Source organism: Chaetodon trifascialis, chromosome 3 (assembly GCF_039877785.1).
Source record: "Chaetodon trifascialis isolate fChaTrf1 chromosome 3, fChaTrf1.hap1, whole genome shotgun sequence".
Classification (NCBI taxonomy): domain Eukaryota; kingdom Metazoa; phylum Chordata; class Actinopteri; order Chaetodontiformes; family Chaetodontidae; genus Chaetodon; species Chaetodon trifascialis.
The window spans coordinates 12,630,104-12,644,586 of NC_092058.1; the positions used below are offsets into that span (position 1 = coordinate 12,630,104).

A 14,483-nucleotide genomic window follows, 5' to 3' on the forward strand; every position below is an offset into this window, starting at 1 on the left:
AAAACAATGGAGGTAAATGGATTTTTCAGCATCATCTCTTTTCATTAACAATGCCTTTGCTCTGGATAATGCACAGGGGGAATATCGGATTTCCTTGAAAGAATTTTCCACTGAAACTGTCCATCAACTGTCAGCTGACTCATCCAGAGGAACCTGGAAAGGTCATTCACAACATTTCAGTACTCATCAGCTACTCCCAAAAAGAAGTCGAGAAGTCAATTAATCACAGCAGATATCTCTGAAAGGAAGTGTCAGACACAGTCTGTAAAGGGTTAACTAATGTAGACCAATTTACAAATGAGCCTTGATCAGATTGGCATAAACTCCCAGCCAGCTTGTCTGAGCTGGAGATCATGTATGACTGTGTTTGACAGCAGCATTGCAGCTGCAGGGACAGCAGCAGTCTCCTCTAACTACCCTAAGTTCTGTTTATGTAACGCGGCGTTACGTAGATTGATTGTTCAAAGGAATCTATGTCTGCTCTGATAAAGTGTTTACATACTGCTACTACTTTCTTACTGCATGGTGTTAATACCACAGATGACCGATTAGTTTACAGTGACGCACACTGTCAACTCCTCTGTGAAACACCTGAGAGAGATACGATGGCGACCTTATTTTTTTGTTTGTTTGTTTTCACCTTATAGCATCTACCGTTCTAGGGTGCATCCCTGGTTCAATTCTGGCTGGGGACCCCTGGTCTCTCCCCACCTTTTCTGTCTGTCCCTAATGTCAGAACTGTCAGATTCTTTGAACACCACAAAATGAACTTTGATTCACCTTCACGGCGTTACTTGAATTCCACATTAAAATCCAGACTCGAGCGGAACGTAAGTGCTGCTGACACCGCCTCCATTGCCCTGTCAGCTGTGCGGCTCCTGAGACGCTGAGAGGACCAGACAGCTGACTGACAGCAAAATGTCCTGAGCTAAAATAGTTTACAGGTAGGATCCATGAGGAGGACACAGGAAGACAGCAGCATCATTGTTATTCATTGATTTTATTTCCCAATGTAGTCAGTGTGGACTGATAACTTTGAGAGTTTTTCTCCATCTGAACCGAGGGTCTGAGGACAGAGGGTGTCATCTGCTGTACAGATTGCAAAGTCCCTTCAGGCAAATTTGTGATTTGTGATATTGGGCTTGTATAAATAAAGCTGACTTGAGTTGAGTTGGATGATGTGTATTACTCTTGAGGGTCGAGGCAGAAACCTTCAGCGACGTACATTATGTTTCAGAACCTGGGATTTTGTTCATTTTCGGTGACTTTCTGGTGCAAACATAAAATCTTCAGTGCATGTTTCCATCCAGACGGCGTCCTCTGTTTGTGATGCACTGCCTGTGATGAAATCTTTTCTCTGGGATCATTTCAGATATCGGTTCATAACCTTGACCCCACCTGTCCTGTAAAGTGCCTGAGCAGCCTGAATGTATTTACTTACTGCCTCAGCACAAAACTGTTCACACAGCATCTGCAATGATAAAGATAAATGAGGCGCTGAGAATGACACTGCAGTCCTCGCTGTTCTGTTTGGCCAAGCTGAGTCATAACATATTGATGTGTTTGTCTTGTTGTTTTTCTACTTACTTATATCCATGACCGTCCTGTTTATCTAGACTGACTGTTTTCTCTCCACAGTGTTCAGTGGAAAAGTGAAATGAATGCTGACTGTTGTCTCTCCCTTCGTCTCCCTTGTCTTCCTCAGTGCCCGCAGCGTTGACCCTCGACCCCATCACAGCCCACCAAAGACTGATCCTCTCAGACGACTGTACCATAGTGGCCTATGGGAATCTCCATCCTCAGCCCCTGCAGGACTCCCCGCGCCGCTTTGACGTAGAGGTGTCTGTTCTCGGCGCAGAGGGCTTCGTGTCGGGCGTTCATTACTGGGAGGTGATGGTGTCGGAGAAGACCCAGTGGATGATCGGCGTAGCCAACGAGACAGTCAGCCGCAAGGGCAGCATCCAGATCCAGCCCAGCCGCGGCTTCTACTGCATCGTTATGCACGACGGGAACCAGTACAGCGCCTGCACCGAGCCCTGGACCCGCCTCAATGTGAAGAGCAAGCTGGAGAAGGTGGGGGTGTACCTGGACTACCCCAAAGGCCTGCTAATCTTCTACAATGCAGACGACATGTCCTGGCTCTACACCTACCGTGAGAAATTCCCCGCCAAGGTCTTCCCCTACTTCAGCCCGGGTCAGAGCCACGCCAACGGCAAGAACGTGCAGCCGCTGCGAATCAACACTGTTCGCCTTTAAGAGCCACACACACCTATGGTCGCGCTTGTCCTGACAGATGAAGCCATCGTGGTTGAATTCACAGGACTTAGGTTTCAAAAGATGTTCAAGAAATCCGTTTAAAAAAAAATGTTGAATAGGGTGTTTGAAATGTTGATTTCTTTCCGTTCAGTTAAGAATTGTGCTCGATGTTGCTCTTAAAACCTGCGCTGTTTTTTGTGACTTGAAACGACCACACGGTAATGGCCTGCACTTGAGCCTCATTCCACATCTTTGAATGAAAAGATGACACTAAATGGAGACAGAGGGACCCCTGGGCTCCTTTGGGGTCTGTGGCAGTGATGTTGAAAAAAGAAAAAACGAAAAGGATAGAAGTGATTTCCCCTCTCAGAGTGACTGTCCCAGGCCCACCTTGCACACTCCCAGGGGGCGCCGCTCTCCTTATCAAGCTCCAGGCCTGTCAGACTTGATGTCCCCTCCCTGTCCAGGCAAGCGGACACTGAAGACTGTCACTTGTCTTCTCTGTGCTGTACAGTTGGCTTAGCTTTGTGTGTGGATCGTGATTGACAGCACCCGGCTCCATTTTTGGCTTTTGTTCGTCCAGCAATCCACCCTGAACTTGTCAAGTCTGTTTTACTTCTGTCTGAGACCACGGTCTTGGTTCCCCCTGCAGGTCACATCCACATGCGCCTGCTCAGTCTCTTGTCTTAGCGAGGAAAGCTCCATGTGCACCAGCGATTATCCCTGACACCTAAAACAAAATAAATGAATTAAAAAGCGGTTGAAAAGCTGCCCGGTAGTCCCCACCTGTGGTAGGAAAGTCTGTTTGGAGGTTGTCCAGAAATATGCTGCTATCAGTGGAGTCAGAACATGCATGTTTGTATATAGACTATCAAATTAAAAAAAAAATTAAGTCTGCCATCTTGCTGGCTCACGTTTAAGTTTCCGCTCTTTCCCCAAAACCACAAACACGCCCGCCTTCAGCATCCATTATACCTGTGAGTTTTAAGTTTCCAGTCGTTCTTTTCACATCGAAAGAATATGAAATCGTACTGTTTAAGTAAAACCTCTCAGATGTGAAAATCTGAGAGCTTTTAAAGATGAATTATTGTCCAACTGTTGTTCTTATTTTGAATCATATCATCGATGTAAATGAAGTCAAACTGTATGTAAAGTCATCAAGGAGAATGGTGATGGATGGATGGATGGATGGATGGATGGATGGATGGATGGATGGATGGATGGATGGATGGATGGATGGACTTTAGCACTAATATACTATCCCCGTGTGGCTGGCGTCCCCAAGGTGGCTACTGTGTTACATAATGACAAAATCACTGATAATTCCTCTGAGGCTCACCCATGTTTTTCTCTTCGCCCCACGTGCCTCAAGTGCTCTTGTTTATCAGCAGTTGTACACAAGTCCTGCAGAGTCGTCTCTAAGAGGCTGCGGTCGCTCGGCCACGTCCAGCATACTCAGAGTGTGTGTGTTTGTCTGCGGGTGGATGGGCACGTGCACGGGTATGTTTACGCGGCCTGGTTCAGCTATAATTTTAAATCCAGCTTTGGTCGTGCTTGATAAAGCCCATCTGGCCGTTAAACGTGCCCCTGCAGCGGCCAAAAGTGATTATTACAAAATACTTTCAGGAAGATTTTTTCTTTGGTAAATCTGCAACAGTAAACGAGAACAAAAAAACCCTCCCCTCACCCTTCATTTGCCACTGTACATCTTTGCATTTGTATGTGTGTCGTCTGTGTTGTCTGTTTTAAAAGAAAATTGGGGCAGTGCCCTTGTTTTCGTAGGATGTGATTCCAGTATTTGCAGTATGAAACAAACGGGGGTCAGATTGTGAGCATCTGCACGTTATTCTTGGTCTTTGTTTTAACTTAACGCAGATCTGCGGGAGCCTGTTTCAGGAAGCGACTGTGTTCTCTGAATAACGCTGCTGAAATAAACCCGGAATAGGTATTTTTACATCAGTCTGTTTTCTGGGATTTACAGCAAATGTATCCAGAAGCCCCAGTGAGCCTGCTTTGTGGAGCAAGATTTCTATAAATATGTGTGAGGATAATTACCAGAAAGTTTAGACAATCAGGACAGCGTTTCGTCATTTTACTTCTCTCTGATTGACACTCTGTGAATTGCCCTCGAGAAGAAGTAAATCCAAACCAGCAGGTGCTTCATGCCAATTAAAACAAATGCTTAAATTTGACCCCAGTTTGCTGCATTGCAGACTTCAGTGTGGTCTGCTTCATGAAAGACTTTCTGGTTCAGTATAAAGAAGGAGATTATTGTGATGTGGTGTCGGGTTACTGGTGGTGGTGATGATGCTAATGGTTAAAATTATTATGATGATGACTATGACACTTTTGATGATTATAATGATGATTGTGTCTTTTGATGATGGCAGCTGTGCGCCCATCATTGTGTGAACACACTCTAGTGCGCTTTTGCTGCTGGAGGTTTGTGGGAAATGTTTTAATGTACAATAAATTACTGCTAAAGTCAGCCAGTCTCTTTACCTTTGTGTGTCAAGACAAGGCTGTAGAGCATCAATAAGGATGCACCAGTCCAACTTTTTTTTCTCCCCTGATACTGATACAGAAAACTTATCCAAAACCAGTGCTCTCTTTTTACTAAATTTAAACTCTGCACGAACTGTGTGTAACTCTCTGGAATCAGTTTTAGGTAGGTAACATGAGCCAGAAATTGCTCTCTGCACTACGGAGTCCACAGCAGCTATGACTGAATGACTGTAACTGATAGCGGAAACAGTGAATTGTACTATATTTAATGTGGATGAGGTCATGTCACAGCTGGTGGCTGATCCAATTATTAAAGTCCTTAATGGGGCAGATACCAATCCGGCATATCAGATTGGTGCATACTGTACGCTGTCATTTTCCAGCCTGGGGGTTCATAATCTGCAAGGAGTCACAGGATCAATCTGAAGGTTCACAAGATGATTAAGAAAGATGAAAAAAAAATCATTTATCTGCTATATAAAATGTGTTAAGGTTTTCAGACATATCTTTTGAAGTGCTGAGAGGGTTTGCCTCCTCAGGCCTATAAAAGTGAGAATCCGCAGTCAGGTTACCTGGAAAAGAAAAAAATATAAAATCAGTGTAAGTGTAAGCTATACTTAAAATGTTTTCTCCCTTTTACCTCTCCATCAGACAGCCCTCTGATGGGGAACTGAAGCCATTTTATCTCTTTCTTCAAAGCCGCCAGACTCCTTTGACAAAAACAGCAATTTTACCTGATAGAACATGGGAGTTAATGGCCTCTCGCTGCCTTGACTGGTTAGTTTACACAATACTCTGGATCTGAACTAAACAGTATAACACAAACTAACCAATTGAGACAGTGGTAGACTGGCAACTCTCATCTTCTGCACGGAAAAATTAGTTATTGTCAGAGGAGTCTAGTGGTTTTGAAGAGAGTAATATAACTGCTTCTGTTCGCTGTCAGAAAAGGCTCAAGATAAAGCAGTGAAAATATTCTAAATATAGCACACACTTAAACTAATATTGATTTTTTTAGATGGGCATTTTTGAGAGGGTTAAAACATGTTTTCCTGCTGCCCCCGTCCACAGCATTATAAAGCTTTTCTTCTGACTAGGGGCATGCAGATCACCATCTACTGTTGCTGATACACCGACTAATAACTCAAAGAACCCCACTTCACAAAATCTGAACTAACCCATTTAGCACCAAACTCTCAAGATAGTTCGTCCAATAGTTGTTGAGATATTTCAGTCTGAACCACAGTGGTGGACTGACTGACACTGCTGTCCTGACAGCCACTGTGTCAGCGTGGCTAAATCCATCTGAGAGGGTAGAAAACACTCTTGAAGTGCTCACAGCTCATAAAAACACGTAACCTTTGGCTAGGATTCACGATTAACTTGCTTCATTTTAAAGGCTCACAGGCTAAAATGGTAGAGAACCGCTGCTGTAGAGGACCTACATGGCAATCTGCTTTAATACTAGCATTGGTTTGATGTGAAAAGGATCTATCACATTACACTGACAGCAGGAATATCAACATAGTTGAAAATGAAAGTCTCGAAACATATCTGGGAGGCAGAAGAATCCACTTTGAAATGCAGCAAAGCTCTGCCTCTGCTTGTCAATACCTGCTCTAGTTCAGCAACAGTTTCATGCCAGACATTTTAGTTCAGATGTGCCAAACTCTCAGCCCCGCTAAGCCATCCAGCAGGGAGGTGGGAGGTTGTGCACTCTTTTTATTACTATTCCCTATTTTGGCATAGGCTGAGGCCCAGGCGTGTGACATAATGAATAAAAAAGATGCATGCATGGGTTCAGTGTTCCCTCGCCGCGGGTGAGCCGCAGCTTTCAATTGGTCCTCTTCATTTGCCATCTGTGACGTGTTTAATGACTGCTTGTTGGGCTGGGGGGAATGAGTTGTCATACAGTTTGACAGACAGTTTAAATTTGAGTCATACTCTGCTTCTGAAACCCAGAAAGTTGTGGTTTTTGTGGAACTTTGTCGCACCATGCTGCTTTATTATTTCACACTCAAAAGCAATTGAGTCTTGTTGCGTCATGATTACAGCTGTTCCACAACAAACTGTGCAGTTTGTGCTTTTTTTTTTTTTTCCACAGCAGACCCCCCGGGACAAGTGGCTTCATATCCACAGCTTTGATTCAAGGTACTTTTCTCTTCTCGCTCTTGTGATAGAGACATTTTTATCCGAGGAGAAGGTGTCCATCCTGTAATCGACATTTTTACCCGAGGGGAAAGTGTCCATTAAAAAGTCACTGAGCTCTCCTTTGAGAGACCCGTATCTGATTCCAGTCTGATGTGGCCCTCCTGAGGCGGGAGTGTAAGGTTTTTAATCTTGTAAGTGACGGGAAAAGCAGAAATGAAGGCTGACTTCTCCCATCCCTTACTGTTAAAGAACATGAGCTGCAGCTGTAATGCTGCTGGCAGGAACACATCTCTCATCGCTCATTATACTTGTTTGAGGATTCTGTATTAGGTTACATATTGCTTATGTAACAATTGTAACAATTTAGACAAACAGGTTTTTGAGCCATCTTAGTGCTGACATAACAAGTCAATTTATGGATTAAGTGAGGGAAAGAAAATTAATCATCTCTCTGGTATTTGATTAGTCATTCATTAAGGAAAAATACCAAATATTTTGTGGTTCCAGCTTGTCAAATGTGAGTATCATTGAAAATAAGGTATGTTTGAGTTTTGAGCTGTTTTGAAGATGTCATGCTGGCTTCTGGAAACTTGTGACAGGGATTTTTCCACTTCATTCTTCATTCTGAACAAGATTTATTTCATGCAGGCCTAAACTCTCAGATGTCCTGGAGGATGTACATTAATGACGGAATTATCAGATTACACTTCTTTTTCTTTCCTTCATGTTACATTAATTCAAAAACACGTCCAAACTTTGGAACAATTACAAGAATACCTACATTACTTAGCAGTCTGTTGCAACCTCAGCTTTTTGTTTGTTTGTTTGTTTGTTTGTTTGTTTTGAGCATTGGAGACCTTCTGAAATGAAAATAAGCTCTTTGCTGTGTAACTTATTGGAGTCTCCAAAATTGTGAACGTGGGAGTTGCTTCAGAGAGCAAAACATAAAAAAGTCACATGAGGGTGAATCAGGAGATTATTCATCTCACTGGGAGCAGTTAAATCACTTGTGTGTGTTCAGTTGAAGCGGTAAAATGAATCACCATTACGAAGGAAATTACTTGCACTGTCAAGTACTGTAGCTTCTTAAATTTCTTCATGCCATTCTCACACTTCCTGCACTGAAATTCCTCTTAATGCTCTGATGAAACAAACAAACAAACAAACAAACAAAAAATGCTCAAAGACACAAAACCACCCCACTCATTCACCTTTTATCTGTCCATAATGTCAGCAGAACACGCCCTCTTACATTTAATAAGGAGTAATTTGCCTCTGGGTGCATCAGAGCATTAATATCTCCATCTGTCCTTAAGTAGCATCAACGCGCACGCGGCCCTCACGTTCAAGCTTGTCAAAGTCAGCGCGAGCTGCGGTCGAGGTATGTGTGCAGACAAATTCTGTCTGCACACGTCTCTGTGGAGGAAGGTGTGCACGCGGTTCACTCAGCCCTCTGGCTCCAACAAGTGAACGAAGATATCCAAAAAAAAAAAAAAAAGCCATCTTTTGTGTCCTGAATCATCTTCGTCCCTCTCCTGTTACTGCCCAAAGCTCGTATATCAAACATTTCAGGAGCTTCAAGGTCTTGGGTGTCAGCCGCTGAGTGGTTGTTGTTGTAATGGAGTGCCCTCTGGTGTCGACATGTGTGTCCCTGCTGAACTCTGGACAAGCTGCAACACCTGTGTCTTCAGGCTTGATGAGTGCGTGTCTGTCTCTGCATGTGAGTACAAAGCAGTTGACTGCTTCAGTGTTCAGTTTGTCCAGTTTCACAAAAACTACAGCATTTCTTTGTGTCCTTTAACAGCGACACTAATCCCTTTAAAGAAATATTAATACGGTTTAGGAAGAGAGTTAAATGAGGGTCATAAGATACCGCTGGTGTCTGCCCAGTCACTACACAATAAATACAAGGCTACAGCCAGCAGCCGATTAGCTTAGCTTAGCATAAAGTCTGGAAACAGGCTCTGTCCAAAGATAACAGCATCCACCTACAGCACATCTAAAGCTCACTAATAAGTTATAGCTAGTTTATTTAATTCATTAAAAACACGTGGAAAACTGACAAATTGTAGTTTAGTTCATTGTTTTCTTGCAGCTGCAGCAGCTTTAGCTAACTTACTGGAAACATACCATTACAGTGCGGTTGCCAGGCAACCAGAAGGGACTTCAGGAAGTCACTGCCTGCTCAAAGTGTAGAAACAGGGTTTTTGTACGGACTAAACAATGGATTAAACAACTGGTATAACGTGTTAATTAGCCTTGTAGGTACTGCCTGGCCGGCTGTTCCCTTTTGATTGAGCCGGGCTAGCTGTTTCCCCTTTTCCTGTTGTTATGCTCGGCTAGCTGGCTGTAGTTGTAACAGTACATATAATGACAGGCATGAGAGTGGTATCAGTCTTAGAAATCCAATACAAGTGACAGTCCAGCCTTCAAAACCCTGCTTGCCTAAAAGCAAAGGGAAAGAAGTGTTATGATAAATGTACTTAAAATATCAAAAGAAAAAATACTTATCACTAATATGCAGGCTGGTACAATATTAGCTGATTAATTCTGATGCACCAGTATGTAAGTAGTGTTCTACTGTTTATAGTACACATGGTTCTCTACAGTATATAGACAGAGGTTCAGGTTGTGGAGTAGAGGTATAAATAATAATGCTAAACTTTATTTGAAAAGCACCAAGTGTTTTACACCAAAGAAATCACATGCAACAAGTGCTTCACATAAAAAAAAGATATGGTATAAAGTAGCGTATCATGGAAATACTCAAGTAAAGTACAAGTACCTTAAAATTTTACCTCAGTGTTCAGTGCTTGAATAAATGTCCTTATTTACCTTTCACCTCTGAAGAGTAGCAGAATCCTTTGAAACCAGCTGATGTAAGAACAGAGCCAAAACTACCAAGAAGAAAAGCAAAATCTGTGGCACACCCTCAAGTCACTCAGTGTTTATTTATACATTGCTTTATGCAGGCTTTATGTGATGCAGCATCGGCACACTTCTTATTACTTCTTTCAAAACGCTGTTTGCCCCTGGATTAGTCTTATTGAAACTGGAGAGGCTTGTTCTGTTACCCACTGTGTAATGACAAATCACTGTAGATCTTAAGGCTCTGAACACTAAATAAAAGCAGGCCTTCCAGTCGTCTGTCTCAGTCAGGTTTAGTGTCTTTCTACCAAGCACGTCTCAACCTGCCTCCTCAGCACCTTTCAGCAGTTTCCACATATTGTTCCTTGCATGTGACTAGCTACTCAGAAATGGTTTGCACTCTATTCAAACCAATGTTGACAGGCAGACTTGCTGTCTGCACACATGCAATATTAATCTGGCGATCCTGTTGCAAAAGGCCTCCAATCAGTGTCCTCATGTGCTTCTCACCCGTCTGGTTTTACGCAAGTGTTTCACTGGGAGAGGTCAATGTGTCGCTTGTGTTTGCTGCAGATGAAATTAAAGATTTGATGCACAGCTCCAGCAGAGTCTCTATAGATCTGATCAGAGCAATGTTCACACTGAGGTTTAGAGGTAGCACAAAGATAGAAAGCACACCCACAAACCCTATCATTACATTCACCCCCGGGCAGGGAAAACCCCACTGTCGCCACCCACACCGGCTCCTGCACTGCGAGTCCACATGGTCCTCCATGATAAATGTCAGTGGTATACCTGTCTTTGTCCTTTTGCGCTCCTGTCCTGCAGACAAACACTCAGGGGAAATGAGGACAAAGTCTCCATGGTGACGCACCGACATCTGCACGCTGTTCCAGGAACACGCTCTGTGAGCATTGCAGCTGCTCTCTGTTTTCTCTGGGTCAACACACTGCACTGCCGCTGAAACCGACATCCCAGGGTTCACAGACTTTGAGGGTTCAGGCAGCACTGGAACGAGGTCTTGCCAGCAACTGTCACTGTTATTGTCAACTCCCTGTTTCTCTCTTTGTGTCCTTGCCATCTGTGTATGGGCCCTGTGCAGACCTGTGGTCGTGGTCAGGAGGAGCAGGAGGAGGCAGAGGAAGGCCATGACCCAGCAGGGACTCACAGTGCTGGACATGGGGCTGAAGAGGTTGGGCAAACACCTGATGAGGGAGTTGGTTGTGTGCAAGCAGGCAGCAGTCCACACTTCCTCCAGCTTCCATCGCCACCTGACATTGAGGGCGACGACAACCCACACTGACAGGCAGCAGAGGTAGCTGACAACATGAGACAACCTCTTTCCTTTGTCTGGGTCACCCTCGTCCTCGTCCTCGTCCACAGTTACCTCCCCAACATAACGATGTTGTCCATCAGAGTCCGTCACTGTTTTACTCGCTGTCCTGTGAGCGACAGAGTGAGGCCACAGCAGTCTGGTCAGAGCCTCCACAGCAATCAGAGGTGTGGTCAGGAGCAACACCACACCATATGTGTGGCTGAGAAAGAGTAGGAAGCGCAGGCCAATGACATCACCGAGTGGGTTCAGCTCAGTCAGCCACGACTCAAAGATGCAAAGGAAACTCAGAAAAACTGTGGAAGGAAAAATGATAAAGTATTATAGAGTTAGGTGAGTGGATTGGATTAGAGCAGTGATTCCCGACCAAGGGCATCGACAAAGATTGTGCAGCAGCTCAGTTTATTTGAAAAAAAAATGAAATGAAAGATACTCTCCAGACATCTTTTAAGATGTATAAAAACACTCTGCTTGGAATATTAATTTGTGTCTGACATGGTTTTTTCACAAAAATCCTCCAGTTACCTAAGAAATTCTTAAAATTGCATCGACTCCTTCTCTCGCAAATGTTGCTCATGTCTCCTACTTCACTGGAAAGCCTAGTCACAGTGCATATGTGAACTAAAGATGATTTATCGAATGACTGAATCGAATAATCAGTCAGAACTTAAATGTCAGAAAATATAGATAGATGCCCACCAGTTTCCTTAAATCAAAAGTGACATCTTTACTTGTATTGTCCAGCCAATTGTCAAAACCCCAAAAATATATGTGGAGGCACATCAGTCGACAAAAACGGTGGTGGTGACTAGTGCACCTGTTTGTGTTCTGACACTTACCTGTGACCAGGAAGTCGGTGAAGATCAGGAGGCAACAGCAGCAGAAGCTGACGGGACTGTGGGAGTTAGCCAACGAGGGCAAGAAGAGGACACTGCAGACCAGTTTACATACACACCACACCGCCGCTTCTTCCAACACGCCATCCATGGCTGCAATAAAGCAACACAACACATGGGTCAACACTTTGTAGGAAAAACATTTTTGCCTCAGGGTGGAGGAACTCAGGAATGCTTGGCACTCTGCTGCCACTTAAACCCTTGAGAGTGTCAAACACTTTAGAGATACAGTTTATACACTCACATTAATGTTTTTAAGTAATCGTTCGGGGAATGTTCTGCCCTGTGGCTGCAGATCAATATTTTCATCGTTTACTTTAGTAGTGAACCCTGGACCAGACAGACATTTACAGTTGATAAAAAAGGGGAAACTCAGGAATAAGTTCAATTGTCTTCTGCAGTCAACATGCATTATATTTTAATCCATTTCTAAAATGATATTTAACAACAGCAAGAAACAAATGCCATGAAACTCCTCAGTCATGTGACCACATGCACATGTACAGTACACTCTTTTGTTATCACCTGACTGTAAACATTTCCACCCCCGGACCATGATATTATACACAGACTGGTTCAACCTGTTGAAAAATGTCCAATCATCTCTATCACACGATCATTCTCACTACATGTAACAGGAGAATACGAGTCCAGATCAAAAAGTTCATGAGTTCTTACCTGGACTCACAGGAGCCCTCAGAGCAGCATGTCAGTATGAGCTCCAAACGTTTCATCCATTCTCTTCACCTCCCCCTTTGCTCCACCCTCCTGGGGATAATGACCCTCTCTCTCTCTCTCTCTCCTCCCCCTCGCCTCTCACCTCCTGCGCTCCCTGCACCTGGCCTGTGTGAGGTGAGAGAACTTGTACGTCGCAGAGGGTGTGTCCCTGTTTGTACAAACTGGAAAACCTGTCTAACAACTAACTATATAGCAGTGAGAAATGCAAAGCGCGTGTGTGTGTGTGTGTGTGTGTCGAAATTAAGTTGAAAATGATGTCTTAGATTGACATTTTCACAGAGAATGAACAAGCTATGCGACACCACCTTGTCCAAACTACTGTATGTTATTTCAAAGGTTAGACACACAGACAGGGTGTTTCATAAGGCAGGATTAGACTGATCACAGAACTGTGACGAAAATGATGCCATGTCTTGGAGGTGTTCTTTTGAAACTGTAATCTAGACAATACAAGATAAATGTCAGGTTTGGAAATGTGATTCATTCATGCTTTTCAGGGCTTATGAATGAGAAATCATGATGGTCGCTTTAGCTTCCACTTAATAGCCAGTGTACATTGTTTGGACAGGTGGGATGGACCTATTTAACAGCAGTTGTATTGTACATCATGTATCCATAAGGCCCTCCTGGGAAAGCTGCCTCATTCCCTCTGTTCTCCTCTTGTGAGACCTGTCAGGTAGCAAGACGTCAGGGGTTTTAAACACGATGGACCTGGGCATGAGTTTGTTTTGTCCAATTGTTTTGAGGAAATCTATGGAAGCTGAGGACGACCATTGTGGTATATTTTTAGACAGCACAGCCACAAGAGATGTTATCGGCCAACACTTTTCAACACCTTTTTCAGGTGTATGTCAGCCATAGACGGTTTAGACTGCATGCTGGTCCCAGAAGAGAACGTGAAGGAAGAGCTGTCAGTGTGTGTGTGTGTCCTGTGATAACTGCGGGCATGTCATATAGATAACTAGATAAATGTATATGATTGTCACACAGCCAAATGTGTGTGAATGATGACCTGAGGGCAACTATTTTATTTTATATTTATATAATAGACGTACCAGTTTAGGTCATCATTATGTTTAAGAACATAGATTCAATTAACCTATGAGGTCATTGGGCAGCAAAAGGCCAAGCCAAGGGATGATCAGACGCTAATAGTAGAAGATTCCCTGAAATGAAAAGGTGTGGTACCCTGGAGGGAGACCTCACAGCTGGGGGAGCTAACCAGGGGATATAGGTGATGCTTTCTGATTCAGTTTGAGTGTCTGTGTTCATGAACCAGCTTTGGTTGCTCTTGCTGAATTTACAGGAAACCTAAGAATTGCACCCGACTCTTCCTGCCTTTCTTCCTGTCTTATTTCCTTTTTGAACTTTTCTAAAAGAGTTAAGTGTAAAATAAAGTGTTGTGGAGGATCTGAAGATTCACTGGCCCGTCTGAAGAGGTTTTCCACAACAGTGCTTGCAATTTTTTTTTTTTAAATGTCGTTCTCTCAAGATCATTATTTCATTATCTCAAAAAGCTTGTTTCTCGTGATAACAGGTTAACTCATCTCGTTATGTTGAGAAACAAAAGGCAGATTTCTCAAGAGGTTATTTATCACAAGAAACGACTTTTTCCTGCTTCAGCCGACAGCTGCTCAAATAAAGCATATTATGAAGGCAGAGGTAAAGACATTATTAAGGCCATCTGGTTTGCTGTGAGGCTTGCGATCCCACCCCACCACACACAGTGACCCCCA

The 14,483-nt window shown here is 43.5% G+C and overlaps 2 protein-coding genes across 3 annotated transcripts in view; one reads left to right on the plus strand and one right to left on the minus strand.

Annotated features, from left to right (window-relative positions):
• trim62.1 (tripartite motif containing 62, tandem duplicate 1) overlaps window positions 1-4,744 on the plus strand; it is a 34,558-nt gene extending 29,814 nt beyond the window's left edge. For both annotated transcript variants that reach the window (XM_070959022.1, XM_070959023.1), the window contains exon 6: window positions 1,706-4,744. In XM_070959022.1, coding sequence (XP_070815123.1) covers window positions 1,706-2,256 — 551 coding nt within the window. In that variant the 3' untranslated portion in view covers window positions 2,257-4,744. The remainder of the gene's footprint in view (window positions 1-1,705) is intronic.
• A 4,888-nt stretch (window positions 4,745-9,632) lies between these two features.
• On the minus strand, window positions 9,633-12,705 carry LOC139329388 (uncharacterized). Its single transcript, XM_070959687.1, has 3 exons — window positions 12,688-12,705; window positions 11,953-12,102; window positions 9,633-11,409 (listed from the first exon to the last, which is right to left on the minus strand). Exons 2-3 carry the CDS (start codon window positions 12,098-12,100, stop codon window positions 10,301-10,303), a joined length of 1,257 nt encoding a protein of 418 aa, XP_070815788.1. The 5' UTR covers window positions 12,101-12,102; window positions 12,688-12,705; the 3' UTR covers window positions 9,633-10,300.
• Between the last annotated feature and the right edge of the window lie 1,778 nt (window positions 12,706-14,483).